The 18,146-nt window shown below is 38.3% G+C and overlaps 1 protein-coding gene across 2 annotated transcripts; it reads right to left on the reverse strand.

The window, feature by feature from the left end:
* Nucleotides 1-351: 351 nt before the first annotated feature.
* LOC143849357 (uncharacterized) lies at nt 352-14,811 on the reverse strand. Of its 2 annotated transcripts, XM_077358364.1 has the most exons (15): nt 14,681-14,811; nt 13,709-13,808; nt 13,174-13,301; nt 12,940-13,093; nt 12,738-12,847; nt 11,002-11,085; nt 10,832-10,880; nt 10,617-10,708; nt 7,621-7,756; nt 7,313-7,392; nt 5,700-7,234; nt 3,870-3,983; nt 2,923-3,761; nt 1,501-1,663; nt 352-929 (listed from the first exon to the last, which is right to left on the reverse strand). In XM_077358364.1, coding segments are annotated over exons 1-13 (3,156 nt in total). In that variant the 5' UTR covers nt 14,683-14,811; the 3' UTR covers nt 352-929; nt 1,501-1,663; nt 2,923-3,189. The 2 variants fall into 2 exon arrangements, with proteins under 2 accessions (XP_077214479.1, XP_077214478.1); XM_077358363.1 differs by lacking the exon at nt 1,501-1,663.
* Nucleotides 14,812-18,146: the final 3,335 nt, after the last annotated feature.

The following is an 18,146-nucleotide window of genomic DNA, read 5'->3' on the forward strand; positions in this document are numbered from 1 at the left end:
AGTCCACCCACATGATGTCACAACGATTTGGATCCTTTATTGACTACTCTTTTGTGAAGATGACATAGCTTGGGAGTATTAATCAATTCAGTTATTTCAACTGTTTGGGTATGGCATGCAGATGGATAGTTAAGAGAGAGAGAGAGAGAGAGAGAGAGAGAGAGAGAGAGAGAGTTTATGATGCAATGGTTGGGCATGCAGACCTCAATATAAAAAAGTACGGTGGTTGCATTCTTCAAAGTTTCTCTGCAGTGGGCTGGGTTGCCAACGCAATCCTTCACATTTTCTTGCTTTTTTCATTCTCTGAAGAGAGAAGAACTGCCCAGAAGTGCTCATAAAGTCATAAGAAGGTTTAAGGAAAATGCCCTAAACATCTATCACATCTTTTTTTTGAAATAGAACATCTATAACATCTTAACTTTGGAAATACTAATAAGCACAAAGGCTACATGTTTAGGCTTTCAGTGGACAACAATTTATCCTATGTTGCAGCAAGCTATGGCAAGCGGCATAATCTTCTAAAACCATCAAACAGTAGTATTTTAACCAAAACTTGCTCCCCATCATCCTGTGTAAAGTAACGAGGAGCTTTTATCGGACATGACAATGCATTGCATACACAAGCCTAATACAGTTTCGAGCGAGAAATGCCTCACGCATTCTTTCTGACTGCAAAATTAGCTAAGGCTGCAGTTTCTTTACCGAGAATCACATGCAATATTAACCCCATAACTCAAATAATGTCAGTCTCCCCAACATCAGCACTTCAAAACCTTGTAGAACTTTCAACGGCATGTTAACAGAGTTTGCACTCGCACTGGTAGTAGGGAATCAACAGCGTCACCATCAGCCCAGTCCTCAGCTCAAAAGCACCCTCGCCATGCCTTGTCCTTTAACCAAACATGGAGCGCAACATGGTTCATAGATTCCTGTCCACAAATGCAATAAAAATATAAGTTAAGGCCCTTGGTAGAGTGGCTACAAAATTTAGCTGCTTGGTCCTTGATCATCAGTTTGCCAACTAATAAGTTAGACTGACTAGAAAGTTATGAAGAATCAACACCTGGTAAGGTTTTAATTCTTCAGCTAGAATGATTAAAGAAGCCATGTAACTAAAATAAGGGATGTCAACCTCTAAGAATCCTAATCCGGACTAGGAATTTCACTTCTGGGAGACTCCACTGGTATTTCGTAAACCAGAATGTAAATACATGAATGATGCCTTCCATTAACAACAAAACTGACTCAATATTTCATGAAATCCAAGAACAAATAATCCAAGTGAACAAATAAAAATTCTAAGCCCCATTTTTTCCGACCCAGATTTCCCACGCCACATGAAAAAAAACAAGAAAATATAGAACGATTTTTTTTTAATCGTTCAGATAAAAACATGCAATAAAAACTACGAAGACACTTAAATATGCAAATGAGAAGAACTGACGTAAACTTGAAAAATTCAATTGAAATTCTTCACAATTGATCACAGGGACAGCCTACCTAGAAGAAATCAATTTAGTCACTGCACAGCCACCATCTTCATCTACAGTTGCAACTTGTATTTCTTTTAAACATTCAGTAAGGTCCTAAAACTTAAACAATGCACTCAAGCCATATGTTCACATATCCCCAATTTATGTCTGGGCAACATAATCGTGGGTCACTGGAAGGGGAAAAAAGCAAGAACAAATATCAAGGAACACTTAGTACAATATGTTTGAAATTCATCCACTCAAATCCAATAGTAATCCTAATTCTATACACATCAGAAAATCATAACTTCTTAAAACAATAGCAGCTAGTTATATTTTCCAGATACTTATCTTTTCCAAACTGAAAAATTGTAAAATTACGCTCCCGTATATATGCGTCTTAGCTAGCATGGTTTTGAGTTTCCCCGAACGACCGAAATGTACAAGATTTTCTTTCACGTTATTATTTCTCCGAAATTCAACCGAAATGGTCGGAACGACAAAAAAGTGAAAAGATGTCACGATTGCACTTCATTTCATTAATGTAGAGAATGATATTTGGTAGGCAACATCATGGAACTGCACAGCAAAATAACCGTATCTTATGCATGGTATGTCAGATTGGCATGGGACCAAAAATATCTTGCATGCCCATGTGGTATTGACATACAGTTGGGATCCTTAGAGGGGAAACTGGTCATTGTACTTTCTTATACTTCATTACATTGTACTTCTTTAATGACTTTACTGATCTAGACATGTGTGACATCGCATGTTACTAGGTGTTCGGTGTGTTTAAGCCATTATGGATTGTTTTGTTGCTTCTGAAATGGTTTCAAAGTATGTATTTGTGCTTATTCTAGCATTTCTCAAAGTTTGATCTTCAAATTTCATCATTCGCATAAGTTTTTTTTTTTTTAAGATTAAAAAATTTCATCATTTGCATATGTTTATGTACGTTTCCGTGATTTTACAAAATTTTCACCAAAAACAAAATGTTTCCATTTCCATGCCGACCGAAACCAAAACTTAAAACCTTGTTAGAGACAGAACCAAATTAGACAGCTTAACTACACAGATTAATTTCATTAAAAAAAAACTACATAGATTAAATAATGCCACAGTTCTGCAAGCAACTTCTAGTTTCGAGTGTCACTAAATAGCCAAGTTCCAAAGAAATGACAGAAATGCTTATGTTCGGTAAGGAAAATGATTTTGAAATTCTTCTTGAAGTGTGACAAAAAGGTTTGACGAAATCAACCAGTGCATGTTCTCAGCCAATTGGTAGCATTATCAAATTCTGAAAAAGATTTGGAAGCAAAATTCTTACATCGCAGATATTCACAATTTGTAAATTCGAATATACATATTCAATTCATATAACTGCAGAAATTTGTTATCCAGCAGACCTCACCAATTTTCTACCACTCAGACAGGGTTTATATCATACCTGTGTGAATGTAGTATTAGAAGTCCAAATGATGAAACCTTCCATCAGTCCAGCATACAGCTAGAGGAATACAAATTAGTCATGTGTGACATCTACCATATAGATCACCGGGTAGAGTAATATCCTCCTCCAGGGCAAAGGCAGTTAAGCATATGGCCACATCTTCTCAACTCAACTAAGCCTTTGTCCCAAACTAGTTGGGGTCGGCTATATGGCCACATTTGTGCTCCAAACAATAATTTCGGAGAAAACAGATTAGTTTTCAAATCACATCCCAAATGCTCTTTTATATAGATCACCTGAAGTGGGCATACCGTATTTTTGTTCATCATAACCAGGAAAATACTTATTGAATCCGAGGTTTTCATTTCTGACAAACTCTGCCACACCCAAGTCATTGCCACCAGGAACCTCATTCCAACCACCCCACTGGCCATTTGACAAGTATGAATTTCGAGACTGTTGGAGCGACATCTGAGCAAAAGGAGGGAAACTGCTGCCTTGGGTTTGATCTACGAGCCTAGAAGGAATGTACGCATCGTTTGAAGGGGGAAACCGATCTGCCACATGGTCAGGAAATCTGAAATTTTGATGCGTAGAGATGGTTTGCTGCATCAACAGCCGAAGTCTTGGGTCACTTTCAGAGGTGCAAAGATGTGGAGAAAGACTTGACATCAAATCCAAGCCTGAGTTGCTCAGTCCAAGCGGCAGTCTTCCTTTACCAACGGCCAAAATTGCAGGATCAATAAATTCCACATCACCAATGCTGCTGCCATTTCCGGTTAGAGGAACCTGATACTGTTTCCTCAGTACGGATGAACTTTCATGGAGTTGATTTGCTGAAAAGAAACAGAATAAGATCAAGTTTTCTTTTAAAAGGAAAAGGAAAAAGAAAGAAAGGCAGAACACATATAACTACAACATAGCAGATTAAGAAGTGAAGAGACCAGAATACGTAGGGTCAAAGGTTCGATCTGTCCTCTCTTGAGGGGAAAAGCCAGGCGGTGTTGCTCTGCTTGGAACCGAAAATCCAGGTGGGGCCGAAATTAGTGTCCTTGAAACTGTTTTGGAAAAGCAAGAAAGAGTTAATTGAGAGAGAGAGAGATTACAAAACTAACAAGTCGCATTCAGAAAAATTCAAACTAAGCACCCCAACCATAAAACGAACTTCAGATGTCCCAAAGGGTCACTAAGAGTCTAGATACAAAACTAACAAGTTGGATTCAGAAAATTTCAAACTAAGCACCCAACCATAATATGAACTTCAGATTTCACAAAGGGTCACTACTAAAAGTCTAGAAACAGACACAAACACGTTGATCTCAACTATAATTACATATCATAACAAAATTGAAAAGGAACATACATGCCAAAAACTCTATAAATAAAAACTGTCATCAAGTTTACAATACACTAAAGAGTTTCACATTTCCTACTAATCTTGGATTCATTTCATTAATCATAATGTGCTTATATAAGCACTTACAGATAATCACGATAGGGATAATGATAAGAAGATCATCCTAATCCTAATCAAGCTATCTAATCCAACTCAACTGCCTAATCTACCACCACACAATCCAACGATCAGATCTATATTCTCTAACTGCCCCCTCAAGCTATTCTGGAGCGCAATTTGGAGATAGTGCAAACTATTCTGAAATAAGTGCTGTATAAGCACATTAAACAGTAAGAAAACAACAAAAAACAAAGGGAAAGACGAAACGAGAAAGTAAAATATAAATATGAATTTAGCATGCAGATAAAAATTATAAAAAAGGGCGGCCCAGCGTACGAGGCTCCCGCCATTGCGGGGTCTAGGGAGGGCTAGATGCAACGCAGCCTTACCCCTGCTTTGCAGAGAGGCTGTTTCCGTGGCTCGCCCCTCTTATATAGATGAAAAAAGTAGGAAACAAGGGAGCAGAATCCACACTGTTTTTTTTTTTCCTGAATGGTTCTATATGTTTTCTTCATTCATGTAAAACCGGATTTACAGCTTAAGCATCCACACTTTTTTTGAGATTTGCCAAGGAATTTCGTGGCTGGCTATTGCCTGAGAGAGCAGCCACTTGGGATGAACAAAATGAATAAGGCAAAATCTGCTGAAAAATCAGCCAGTGTGGCTGCTCTCTCATGCAAGAGCCAGCCGCGAAATGCTTTTCTGTAAAAGTCCCTGGCAAATCTCCTTTTTTTATGTTCTTATTTTTTTTCAAAATAATAAAAAAGCAGATTCAAAGCGAAAAACCTGGCCATGTCTACACCTTCCACTTCAAGCCTAAATGCCTAACTACAACCAACTTCGATCAGTATACAGTTTTTTCACCCCTTTACCTTTTGTGCCCCTGGAGCCAAAATCCAGACTTTGTTTTCCTCCTTCCTCTTCAACATTATGCCCTTTTTAAAATGTGAGTAAGACAGGTTTTTCAACCCACATTGCAAAATATAGACAGAAAATGTACAGCAAAACAATGATTGACATCCAGGTTTGAAATACATGATGATGTAATTCAAGATAAAACATTCACTGTTATAAAACGAAAAGCGAGTGATATTTCAACAGTACATGTCTAGAAAGAAATATGAGGAGGGGACTGAAGTCATTACAAAGGAAAAAATGGACAACAAAAGAACAGTTAACATATATCTGAAATCATGAAACAAAACGTATGAGCGAAAAACTAAATACACGCAATATAATATGAGCATGCTGAATAATCATTACGGAAAATAGAAACCAAAATAAATAGAATACAAACTAAAACCCACTTTGTACTCACCAGACACCTTACTAGATGGAAGCACAAAATGGCCATTGACAGGAGTTTTAGAGTCTGTAAAACCATTCTGAAGTCCATCTCCATTAGAATCCCCCCAGTTTTCCATGGAGCCCTGCAGGTCAAAACATTTCTTTTCCACATACCCAGTTTCCCCAGTTTGGCAGGGAGAAGATTCCAAATGGGTTGCTTGATTCACAAAATCTTCCTGTCTTGCAAATGAGAACCTGGACTGATTACTGTTTTGTGGCTTCCTCGAATTTGATAATCTAAGTGAACCATTTTGTTTATCACTTTCACTAAACAATTTAGCTAAGCTGTGAGGAGAGGTCAATGAGTTACCCCATGCATCTGAGTCCATTGACAAGATATTTGAGATGATGATGCTCTCCCCCATATCGACAATAGCAGTTTTTTCAACTTCAGATGCATCACCATTTAACCTTTCTAAATATCTAACCTGCTCTACATTGGAGAACATTTCAGAACATTCAGAAACATTCCCCAATTCAGAAGTAGAACTACCGAATTTGTTTTCTTTGTACCCATTAGATAATACTGAACCGCCAGTTGTAAAAAGAGGCAAGGCTTCAACAACTTTTGTAGCCACAGTTCTAGAGTTTTCACTACTTTGATGACTTCTGCCACCAGTATCACCATGTGGTGAAGAATCGCCATGGGAACGATTTAATAATTTAAATGCACTGGACAAATACGGTAAATATGATGTATGAGTAACAACTTCTGACATCTTAAGCCGTCGATCATGACCAGATGATAAAGCCTCATCCATATCATTGCTTGGAGCTGGCAAAACTTGTGTTTGCAATTCTGAACTCCATTTTGATAGTTCTCTTGAAACAAATGCATCTTTAGACACCACATCAGCTCTTCTCAGTGGTTGTGAGGTCAAAACTTCATTGTCATCAAAACCATTCTCAGTGTAAAATTGCCTCACGCCTACAACTGAATTTCCAGGCAGTAAATCTGAAAAATGATTGGAAGCTGAACTTTGATGTATCCCCGTGTCAGTATGTTCAATCCCAAGATGGCTATCAATGTTAAATGAAGACAACCCAGAGCATAAACTCTGTATGCCTGCATCAACAGCAACAGACCCATGTGCAACTTTATCAGGACTGCAGCTACGAGATTGTCGCCTATCAAGGTCATCATCAGGGTCTGTAATTTTTTGTGGCATTGTGATGCCTCTGTCCCTTTCAAGGAAAGGAGAACTATATGAGTGATGGGTAGAAATTATGGTAACACAATCTGAAAAGGCATCTGTAGTTGTCGGGCACTCTATTTCTATACATTGCTTGGAAGTTTCCAACGGCCCAGATCTACTATTCACATGCCTTAGCTGATTTTCATTTACTATAGATGTTTTTGCTACACCAGTATGCAGTTCGGATGCCAGAGTTGGGCTAGCAGCCCCTGAGGAAAAGACATGTAATGTAGTAAATGTGTCGGATTTTTGTTTTGCTACTTCTTGGAGACATGGTGCACTTGCAGATGGTGGTCGACAATTGGAACCCCTGTAGAATTAAATCGGGATTTTAGAAACAATAATATTTCACTGAAATGAAGAAGCTGAACGATGGTAAGCAGCATACCATGAAGCTGCTGCTGGAAGAACGCTAGATCTTCCATAGCTACCATTAGGAGGAGAACCTTTGATATTATTTGAAGGATTCTGGAAGCAAAGAAAATCCAGTTATGATCAAAATGGAAGCCGATATTACACCTTAATAGAATATCCACTCGGAAAAAAAAAATCGACTATCTACACTTGATCTAAAAACTTGCAGGTCATCCTACTTATCAGTAGTTAGAGAACCTTAGAATCAATTGTCTCCAAAATCCTAGTTAGGCAAAGAATTTAGCCATTCAAAAGAAGTGAACATTAGCAATGGCGTCTTACACTTGAGGCACTTTTGACCATAAGTTTTCCTGAAGAATCTGCACCACTATTGCAGAATTCATCCGCTGGGGGAGGCAACACAGTCCCTGAACGTTGCAAATTGATTGTAGCACCAGTAATTTGTAGAACCCTACTCCTTTAAATACAGTTCACGTGTGTAAGTGAATAGCAATGGACAATTAAACTAACCCTAAAACATATTAGATTAGCATGACAAGCATGGAGTAAATAAGTAGAAATGCAAGGACGCAATTACACACTAAAAACTGAAAGGGAGCATAATTTCCCATGAGAACTATAGCTCCTACATAGTGAAGTAAATCTCAAATGCAAAACACCATTTACATAATGACAGTAAACAAGTGATGCAAAATGACAAGTAGAAGCATTTAATATCAAAATTTCATCAGTAGAAAGACTTTTACAAACTTTGGGAGCACAACAGTATGCAGGTTGTAGACAGCTTCAAAGGACTTGTGGTTGGGTAAAATTCTGTTGGCGGTACATTAGTCAAGTCAGAGTAGTGTTTGTGTCAAGGTTAGGTTTAGGGTTTGTAGAAGAATGAAGAAACTTTGGGAGGACTTGTAGTTAGGTAACTTTCCAAGGTGCCATGCTTATTCAGCCCTCTACGAGTTGGTCATTATTGAAGCATGTCCTATAAAGATTGTTCAGAGAATGGGGAGAGGATGTAGTGTAGAGTTGGATCCTTAGAAGGAACTTAAAGGATCGGGAAATTTGGGAGCTTCTCGGAGTTATTGGCTTTATAAGCAAGTTCATCACCGGCTTAATTACAAAGTTGGGAGCAGTGTTTAAAAATTCGGACAAGGACGAGAAATTGACCAAGGTGAACAGGAGGTAATGACTGATGCGGTCAACTTCTCATAAACTCAGGGGAATCACTTTGTAGTGCAAAACTCGGACTCAAATGGGAACTCGGTCATTGCAAGACAGAGTCAACTTGGGAAGCCAATGATTGACTCAGTGAGTCTTTAAACGGTGTTAGAGGGTCTTCTTTTTTCTTTTTTTAGGGAACGGGGGGGGGCATATGGTATATTGATGGTTTCAGTGGTGTTTATGATACTTTGGAGAGGACGATCCCAACTCTCAAATTGCTATAGTTTGGAAGACCTAATCTCCCTAGAGGTGAAGCTTTTTTGTTGGATAGAACTTTTGGAGAAGATCAACAAGCGTGGCAAGTTGAAGAAAAAATCGTGTTTGGCCAACAAAACAATGAAGAGTACAGTAACAATATTTTCATGCATTGTAGGGTAGCATTTTCATTTGAATGTGAGTCTCCATTGGTTCAATCTAAATATAGTCTCACCACGGAACACCATCAATCTTCTTATAGCTGAGGACCCATTCATCTTGAGGAAAAAAGGAAATCATTTTGGGAATTGGCACTCTTTAGGGTAATTTGGGAGATTGGAAACGAAATGAGAGAGAGAGAGAGAGAGAATTATTGTGAACAACCTTTCAAAAAAAAAAAAGATATTTATTGTGAACATCATTAGGAATGTTAAAAGGTAATTTTATTAATTGGGTTTTTGTGAAGAAGGAACTTTGGGGAATTTCTTACCAAGATGTCTATAAAAGGTGGAGCATCATTACGAAAAGTCGTATAGTTGGTCATCAAGTAACGATGATAGGATCAGCCTCCAACTACTGTTATTAAACTCAAATTTGATGGTATCACTTCGGGTATTTGAAGCTGTTTTGAAACGAGAATGGAGAAATTTTGGAAGTTTTTCCCAATCAGACAAAAAAATGGAAGAGATGGGTGAACATTAATAATTGGAGCCCCATTAGCTCTAAGAAAAACCCAATGAAGCCAAGCCAAATGCATTATTGCAAGAGATTCATGTGATTGCTTTTTCAATAAGGTTGTGGTGGAAATGCAAATACAGGTGATTGATACCCATGGAAACTTGCAAATACAAAGTAAAAGGCAGTAGGATGTTTGAGTCCCTAGAGATGACACTCCATTTTCATTTGGTAGGTTCCTCTCTCAAGATTTTGACAGGAACCATCCTAGGGCCCATATTCTAATTTTTAAGTGTCATTTAGGTCTTTGACATTTGTCTTGTTACTATTGGTAGAAAATAGAAGCCCTTAGAGTTAAGAATTTTATTAAGAATTTTATTTTAAGAAGGACAATACATGAAAAAAGAGTCTTAAGTTGATAGGAGTCCTAGTAGGGACAGAAGTAGGGGTTTACAATATGATATGGATGAGGTTTAGGAGTCATAATCCTCCCATAATCATGAATTTCGTGAGGCTTGAAGCATCTATAAATTGTAAAGGCCTATGGCGTTAGCTATGATGATATAATTGAATAAAATTGAATTTATACTCACAAGCTTGGTCGTCAACCATTGCACACTCTCTGTCCGTCTCTCTTTTCTCTCCCCTCTATAAGAGAGCATCAGCCCCCTCCCCCCACCCTTCCCCTTTCCTTCTGTTCTCTTTCTTTCTATTGCCAAAAAATTAATCTAAGGCCCCAAATTCGAGTAGAGATGAATAGTGACAAAACACCAGTTTTGTCAATCAGGACTAGACTTCGCAGTTTGCATCTTCTTGTTCATTTTATTATCTAGACTTTGTAATCTTCCCCTCCTTTATAAAATGCAATTATTGAACCAAAAAGGAAAAGGAAAAAGATTCCAAATGAGAAAAGATGAAAATGGCCATATGCCTAAGAGCACAATGATAGCATGAGTAGTGCAAATGGAGTGCACTCGTTGGTCGGTGTATGGCAGGTTTCCATAGCAAAACCAATGCAATTTCCAAGGACTAGGTATTTAAAGATAAAGAAATGGCAATCCCTGAACCACTTTAGTTATGTATACCTGTGTAGTAACAACACAAAAGAGGCCATAAGAAGTTAACGGCTCAATGCGTGTCAATTGCAAGCATAAATTGAGACCAAGCATAAATTAAGACGAAAGAAAGGGAAGATATTCAGGCATATGTAAGCGTTGTATAAATGGACATACCTCGTAAAAGCTGAAAGTATCTCATCTTTGGTGAAACTATCTTCTTGGGCACCAATGTCATGCAAATATAAACAATCTGGATTGTTGCAAGGCTGGATCATCAAACAAAGTGTTCTCAGTGAAATTACAATAAACAAATTTCAAGCCTACTAAATGTAGAAGTCTCTTCAGCAAGTAAATGCACCTATTTCTATTGTTTAATAACATAGTCATACCATATTTCTCAACCATGTGTGGCAATACTTAGTAGTACCAAAGCATGCTCTGCAAGTGCAAACAAAAATTCCATATAGTCATCATGAGGATGATTGAGATGTGGATTGTTTAGTCAGCACACTGAAAAGAAAAAAAAGACTGCACACTGAAAAGTGAACTGCATGCCTACCTCAAGGATCGACCTTCCAACACAAAACCGTGCACTGATTGAATACATCGAACCGCTTCCTCCTCTTTTGAATAGGTAACATATCTAAGCCAAAAGCAAGAACAAGGAACCAAAACTAAATATAATAGGATGCCAGAAAGACAATTGAAGGTACACTACAAAGCTGAAAGCACCACACTTTAGTTCATACGGAAACTTGAAAATAGAAAGTAGAGAAGTGCAACTCGTAGTAAAAATAAAAATCCAGTACAGGAAGAATTTGTAAGATGAAGCATTGTTACACTCTACAAAAACTTGCCAAGGTAAAATGAATTCAATGTGGGCAAGTCAATAATTGGAGCAACAACATTTTAATTGACTAGGACAAGTCAAAGAAGCTTTTGATTGACTTAGTAGAATAAAAACCAAGTCAAACCAAGCAAGTCAATGTTTGCCTCAATGAGTTTTAAACGGTGCATTGAATCATGGATTAACCAGAATGATTGATGAAAAACTAGTGCAGTGCCATATGTTTCTACAAGCTGAACCACTAAAAAAAAAAGGATTCAACAAGTGTTTTCAGAGGAAAATGTCTAAGCCGACGAATCATATGTTTATACTAGAATCTTAAGTGAATATTCAAGCTATTTATAAATTAATGCAAAAGATTGTGGCTGGAGGTGCTATTGCATAAAATTCCATAGAATCTCTTTGACAGTTTGGGATGAAATAATCTTGGCTGTTTGGGTATTTACTTCAGTTAAGGTATTTTCCCCTTTTGTTCTGCTAATATAAATCTTATTTGTGAGATTAGTTATATTGTCTCTTCTTTGTTCCCTTTCTTATTCCTCTACTATTTTGTTGTTCTATTTTATATGGAATGTTACTTGTCCAATTGAATTTTGTCAATCAAATTAAATTAAAATGCTTACTTCAAATCAGTAGTTTTGTTTGCAAATTTGAGTTCTTATGAGCCATTTGTCCTTTATTTGATTAGGCGTGGTGCAGCGTTTCAAAATGCGGATGATGGCCAAAAGTACACGGCCAAAAAAAACCCGGTCAACTCAATGCAGTGCAATCAAGTACAGGATTGATGCGGTCATAACTCAGGAGAGTTAAAAGGAGTTTTGATTCACTTTTTAGGGCAAAATGTAGACACAGCCACACAGGTAAGAACACGGGCAAGGTAAGAGCTATTCGAATCGGGCAAGTTGTCGATAGCAAGGGAGAGTATTGAAATTATGGCGTAGAGGGATAAAAGGCGAGACGTGAGGCATAAGCCTCTCGAATTTTCTGAATTTTAAAATTAAAAAAATTAGAAATAAGGAATATTTTTATGAAAATATCAAAAAAAAAAAAAAACTACGGAAAAATATTTTTTTCATTTCCAACAAAATATCATCATCCAATCATCAATATACTAACAAAATAAAGTATCTAACTAGCATTGCCAAGTTACCAATCAAATATACAATCACCAATGTCCTATATCAAAACAACAAATTCATTCATAACTCATCAAATACAATAATATAGATTCAGCATCAAAAGCACTCCATGCTTTTTCCATGATAACTTAACGCATTTTTTAATGCCTCGCCTTGAGCCGCGCATCGAGGCATGCACCTCTGGTGCATTTGAAAATAGAGGATTCAAACCTATACTATCACAAGGAGATGCCAATAAACAAAGTCTAGAATATTCTACGCAGATCCAAAAAAAAAAAAAAAAAAGTTACAAACAGCGTAAAAACTTACACACTACAAGCATTGTTGTTAGAAGAATGTTGGCCACCACCTGTCGCCCGAGTAACAGACACCTTTAGAACCTTTCCATACTGACCAAAATATTCCTTCCGTGCGAGAATCTGTAAATAAACACTCAAGATCTTAAAACCCACACATCCAAAAGCAATTTGGTCATGTGAATACAAGGAAAAATCATAGAAAAGGCACCCACTCCTTCATCCGCTAGAGTAGTAGGTATTCCCATTATGTATGCCAGGTTCCGTTGTATCACCCGAACATCGCTAAGATGCTTCCTACCTTCTGACGTTTTCAGCTTTGCCTTCTGTGACTTCAGTCTTCTCTCAGAATTTATTTCAGCCACCATCCTGTAGCAAGGTGAGCATACAATGAACATTCCATATCCCAGTAAAATAAAATGCAAATTACAAGGATAAATTGAACCGACCTTTCGCAGTTAGCAGCCATTCCTACAATCTTTTCCTTGTTGTATGGTGCACGGCATGCTGGACACCGCCCGTCAGTGTCATCTTTCTCAGCCATGTCAATTATATGATGCCAACACCAAACACATATCTACATATAGAAAGAAGTTTTAAAAAAAACAAAAAACAGGTCCTGAGAAAGCCTCTGTGAAAACTAAGTACCATTATAGGCATACATCACTACTAAATGTAAAATGAAAGCAAAAGGAGGAGGATAGAGCCAAAAAAATCGTGAGTTTGGAACTTCTAATTCCTATCAACAAATCTCAAATAAGAGAACACATAAACAACCCCAAAACAACAAGTAAACTACTGCAATTTGCAATTCTTCCCATCCAACCAATAGATTCAGAATCAAAATCATTTGTGCATGTGCTTCCCACTGTGCAAATTACAACTACCTTCAGAGTACATGATAGGTTAAGGAAACAAGAACAGCATGTAAAATTCAATGCCAGTAGCCCTTATGTACAAGGGAAGAGGAATTGATAGACAAACCTCATAACCGCAATTGCATGGCTTCAATTGTTGATCAGTTAAGTCCATCTCTTCAGCGCATAGAGGGCAAGTTCTTTCCCCATCCTCACTCATGGTTGTCCTACGAAAGAAAAAAAGAAACACAATAAAATTCATGCAAGACTAACATACACTCATAGACATCGACATACATGAATAAGAAACATGAGACTTCCCTCCTTCCACAGCATTTTCCAAAATAACTATTAAAAAGGCATTTTTTCCCTAATAATAAGAAAATGGCTTATAGGGTTTCATTACCGAAGTTGGTTTTGCAACTATCATTTCACGAATAATAAAAGAAAAAGAAAAGAAAAGCTCCAAACACAACTATCATATCATTTCACTCAGGGGTCGAAATCAAAACCTATCTTTTCATCTCCCAAACCAAACCCTAGAAACCCTAATTCAACTGGTAAACTAAAACCTCACATGGACTACATTATACAAGAAATGCTAATCAAAACCTAACTTCTCATCTCCCAAACCAAACCCTAGAAACCCTAATTCAATTTCCTATTTAAAACCTCAACTGGTAAACTAAAACCTCATAGGTTCGATATTATACAAAAAAATGCTAATCAAAACCTATCTTCTCATCTCCCAAACCAAACCCTATAAACCCTAATTCAACTGGTAAACTAAAACCCCATATGTTCGACATTAAATCAAACCCAAAAAATCAGAAACTTGCCACACAGAATCAGAGATCGAGATCCCTAAGATTAGAGATCCGATTTTACAGGTCGAAATCTCAAAACCTAATCGAGAAAATCTCATGCATGCCGCGAGAACATTCAAATATAGGAGAAAAGAAAAACGAGAAAGATCGAAAGAGAGAATTAAAAAATAGGGTTGGAAGAAAGAGCGGGCGATCTATAAGAGGAATCAAAATAAAGAAAGGAAAATGAAAGGGGAAAAAGATGGGTTTAAGATTCGAGCTTAGAAACTTACATTGAGGGATCAAGAAGAAGGAATCCAAGCCGAGGGAAACAGAGAGGAAAACGCAGAGAAAATGGAAAACCAAACGCAGATTCGGAAACCTTCTCTCGCTCTGGATAGATTTGTCGAAGATGCTCCCTGTTTCTGCGTCTGTCATTTAAATAGTCGCTGGGTTCTGAAATGCCCTTATACTTGTATCAAATTACGAAATTGAACGGAATTGCCAAAATAGCCTCGAATAGTTGTAGGATTTGCTAGGGACTTTCGGGGAAAGGGATTTCTCGGATGACTGTTGAATATGAGAGCAGTCACGCAGGCATGCTTTTCAGAATATTTTGTCTTATTCGTTTATCCAAACGCGAAATGCCTTTCTGAGATGGTCCTTAGTAAACACTTTTATTTTTTATTTTATTCTTTTTCTTTTTGGCTACTGCACTGCCATGTTTTTGATAATGACAACAACTCACTTTTTGCCCTTTTTTAATTTCAATTGGCTGGTGAGAGCATTTTAGGAATTGTAGTATGTTTTGAGTCCGGTCAAACAATAAAAGACAAGGCAAACTTGTGTCGTTTTCAAAACATGTAGTGTAGATACCAGTATCCTTCTTTTTTAGTGTGGCACGCATGACGTGCGTCTAACTACGATCTGTATGTTTTTGGATCAGATGATCATAACCGTTCAACCAATGGACAGATGGCCGGTTAGAGAAAAGCACACTTGTGGTTGTTTGGTTGTTGGATAGCATGATCTGGAATATGGGAAAAAGTGCTCACTCAGCTCTTATCTTAAATGTGCAGTTATCATTTAGGCTGTGTTTAACAACCATGAAAATGTATTCCATGGAATGATTGTTGGCCCAACGGCCCAAGGGGTGTGTTTGGATTTCAAAATTAAGAATTGAAATTGTGGGGACATTCCATCCTATTCCTATTCACCTGTTAAGCGGAATCTCAATTGCGATTCCAGTGTCGGGTAAGCATTAGGAATTGAAATTGCCGTTGGTGCCCAGAATTGTTTCTGTTCGGTGCCACACCCAGCCTTCGCATCCCTATCCATCTTGAGTTGGGCAAACTCCTTAATAGGGCCAACTCAATTGGGCCCAGCCTTATGCATAACCTGCACCCCTTATTTATAAATCTTGGCTCCGCCGCTGGAAAGAGAGGTTGTGTTTTTCGGCGTACTGAAGTTTACTTACAATGATTCGGTGCTAGCTTATAGAACATTTAATAGGAAGACCCTGAGGTCTCAACAGTTTGACGGGAGAATGAGAGGTGATATAGGCACTGTCTTGCAACAGCTTGAATATCCCTATGATGATTACTCTCCATCTCTTGCAAACGCAGGTGAAGTCGACGATGTTCTTGCGAAGCAACCGCCTCTCGTTGGTTGATTTGACGATTTTGATGATCTCTGTGAGGAGCTCCAAGACCATTTTCAACCCGCAATGAAGCATTTTCTACGGAATCCCAAAACCACCAGCCACCCCGACCTAATTCATGATGAGCCCCCCAACTTCCTAGCAGAGATCATTCAGGCTCTAGGAAAATACTTAGATTGAACGTAGCTTTTCCATGGACAAATGGTTTATCAAGTGGTGGGAGAGTGGGAGAGGAAGAGAACTGAGAGGACATGAGTGAGAAGAGGAAGTGGCTGAAAACCATGGAAAAGATAAGCACGGAAAATGTAAAAGTCAAAAGCCATTAAATGCACTTTGGTGGGTTTCAACTCAAGGTGGCAAATGGGCCGTGCACGGTACTTCTCTGCCCAATGTGGCCAGCGGGCCAGGCACAGCAAGGCATGATTTGGCCGTGGACCGTGCCATTCTGGCACGAATAAGGTTGAGGTTAAGCACGACACGGCCCACAGCCCGCGGCCCGTGTTGTGTCGGGTTGTGCCTGCCCGGGACAACAACCACATAGGCTCACTTGCAAGGTTTTAAATTTCGGTTTCGGAATGCGTTTCGGTCCTCACCGAAACCAAAATTTCAGCCGAAATTTCGTTCGAAATCTATCGAAGTCAATTTGGCTAGTATTTTATCCCGTACAAAATTTCTAGAAAATATTAAATAATAAATAAAAAACTGATTTTTTGGAGTTATCCCTTAATTTCAGCCCGAAACGAAATTCCGTTTGAAATTTTGTAACGTTTCGATTTCACCCAATTTAGATGTTGGATTTTGGTCGAAATTTAAAACCTTGCTCACTTGTTAATTGATTTTGTCGTGCTCGGCCGTGACGGCTGCTTGTCGTGCCGTGTCTTTTCGTGCCGCGTGCTTAAACCCATAGTCCGGCATGGCCATGTCTTCGTGCCGTGCTGGCCTGGCCGCTGGCCGGCACGACCCAATTGCCACCTTGAGTTTCAACCAATGGGAACGCCCTTTCATCTTATTTATGCAAGGGCGCCCTTCAGTTTAGACTTCCTTTTGATATATTATAATCCATATTTTACAATAATCACGAATACACAAATATGGGCTCACTCACATAAATCATCCTTGGCTGACAAGCATAAGACCCGTATGCACGTACTTTCATTAAGTTAACAACCTGAAGATACAATGGAGCACAATGTGTATTTTGGTCCTTTTAAAAGGTAAACCAGTTGCAGTCCCATGCGATGCACGGGGCGACGAAAAATTATGTTCTTGAAATATTTTTTATTATAACTTAAGAGCAAAACAACCCAAAATAGAATACCAAACGTTAAAGTGTAGAATTCCATTTTTACAGGTGTAGAATGCGAAAAATTAGTATAGAATTCCATTTATAGATAGAGATGAGAGATTTTAGCATTTATTTTCTCTTTAATAGAAATTGAGTACAATAAAGAGTGGTTTTTCTAGAAAGAATTTTTGGAATTCAAAAGTGTAAACGGTGTAAAACATCCCATTCAAGTGTTTTTAAATTTCGGAATGCAGTGGGGGTGCCACGTGACGCCACCCCACTTACCGCATTAAGCTTTATATATATATATATATATATATATATAGAGAGAGAGAGAGAGAGAGAGAGAGAGAGAGAGAGAGAGAGAGAGAGAGAGAGAGAGAGAGAGAGAGAGAGAGAGATTTCAACTTTTCACATATAAGGGTATTTTGGTCTTTTATGAATAAGAAATGGGGAAATTATATGGTGTAAGGCCTAACAACGAAAAGGCTCTTGTAAGGTAGAGGTACCACCGTTGATATCTGATCCATCTCCTGTAACGTGACTCGCGAAAATGCAAATAAAGCAAAGTCGAAGACTTCAGTCATTCGTGGTAATGTTTTGATAATTGCACCGACTACTAGCATTCATGGCCATAACATGAATGGTGGCCCTACCCATCAAGACATGAGGTGCAAAATGATGGGCCCTATCTTATGCATGCATCTGGGTGGAGATGATGGCCAGGGGCGGAGCCGGGAATTTGCACTTGTGGGGGCTGACTAATTTACACTTGCCTGAATTGGTCATTGGGGCCATGGCCACTAAGCATGCA

The sequence above is a fragment of the Tasmannia lanceolata genome, unplaced genomic scaffold (genome assembly GCF_043159265.1).
Source record: "Tasmannia lanceolata isolate RefF3 unplaced genomic scaffold, GAP_Taslan_0.1 ptg000018l, whole genome shotgun sequence".
NCBI lineage: Eukaryota > Viridiplantae > Streptophyta > Magnoliopsida > Canellales > Winteraceae > Tasmannia > Tasmannia lanceolata.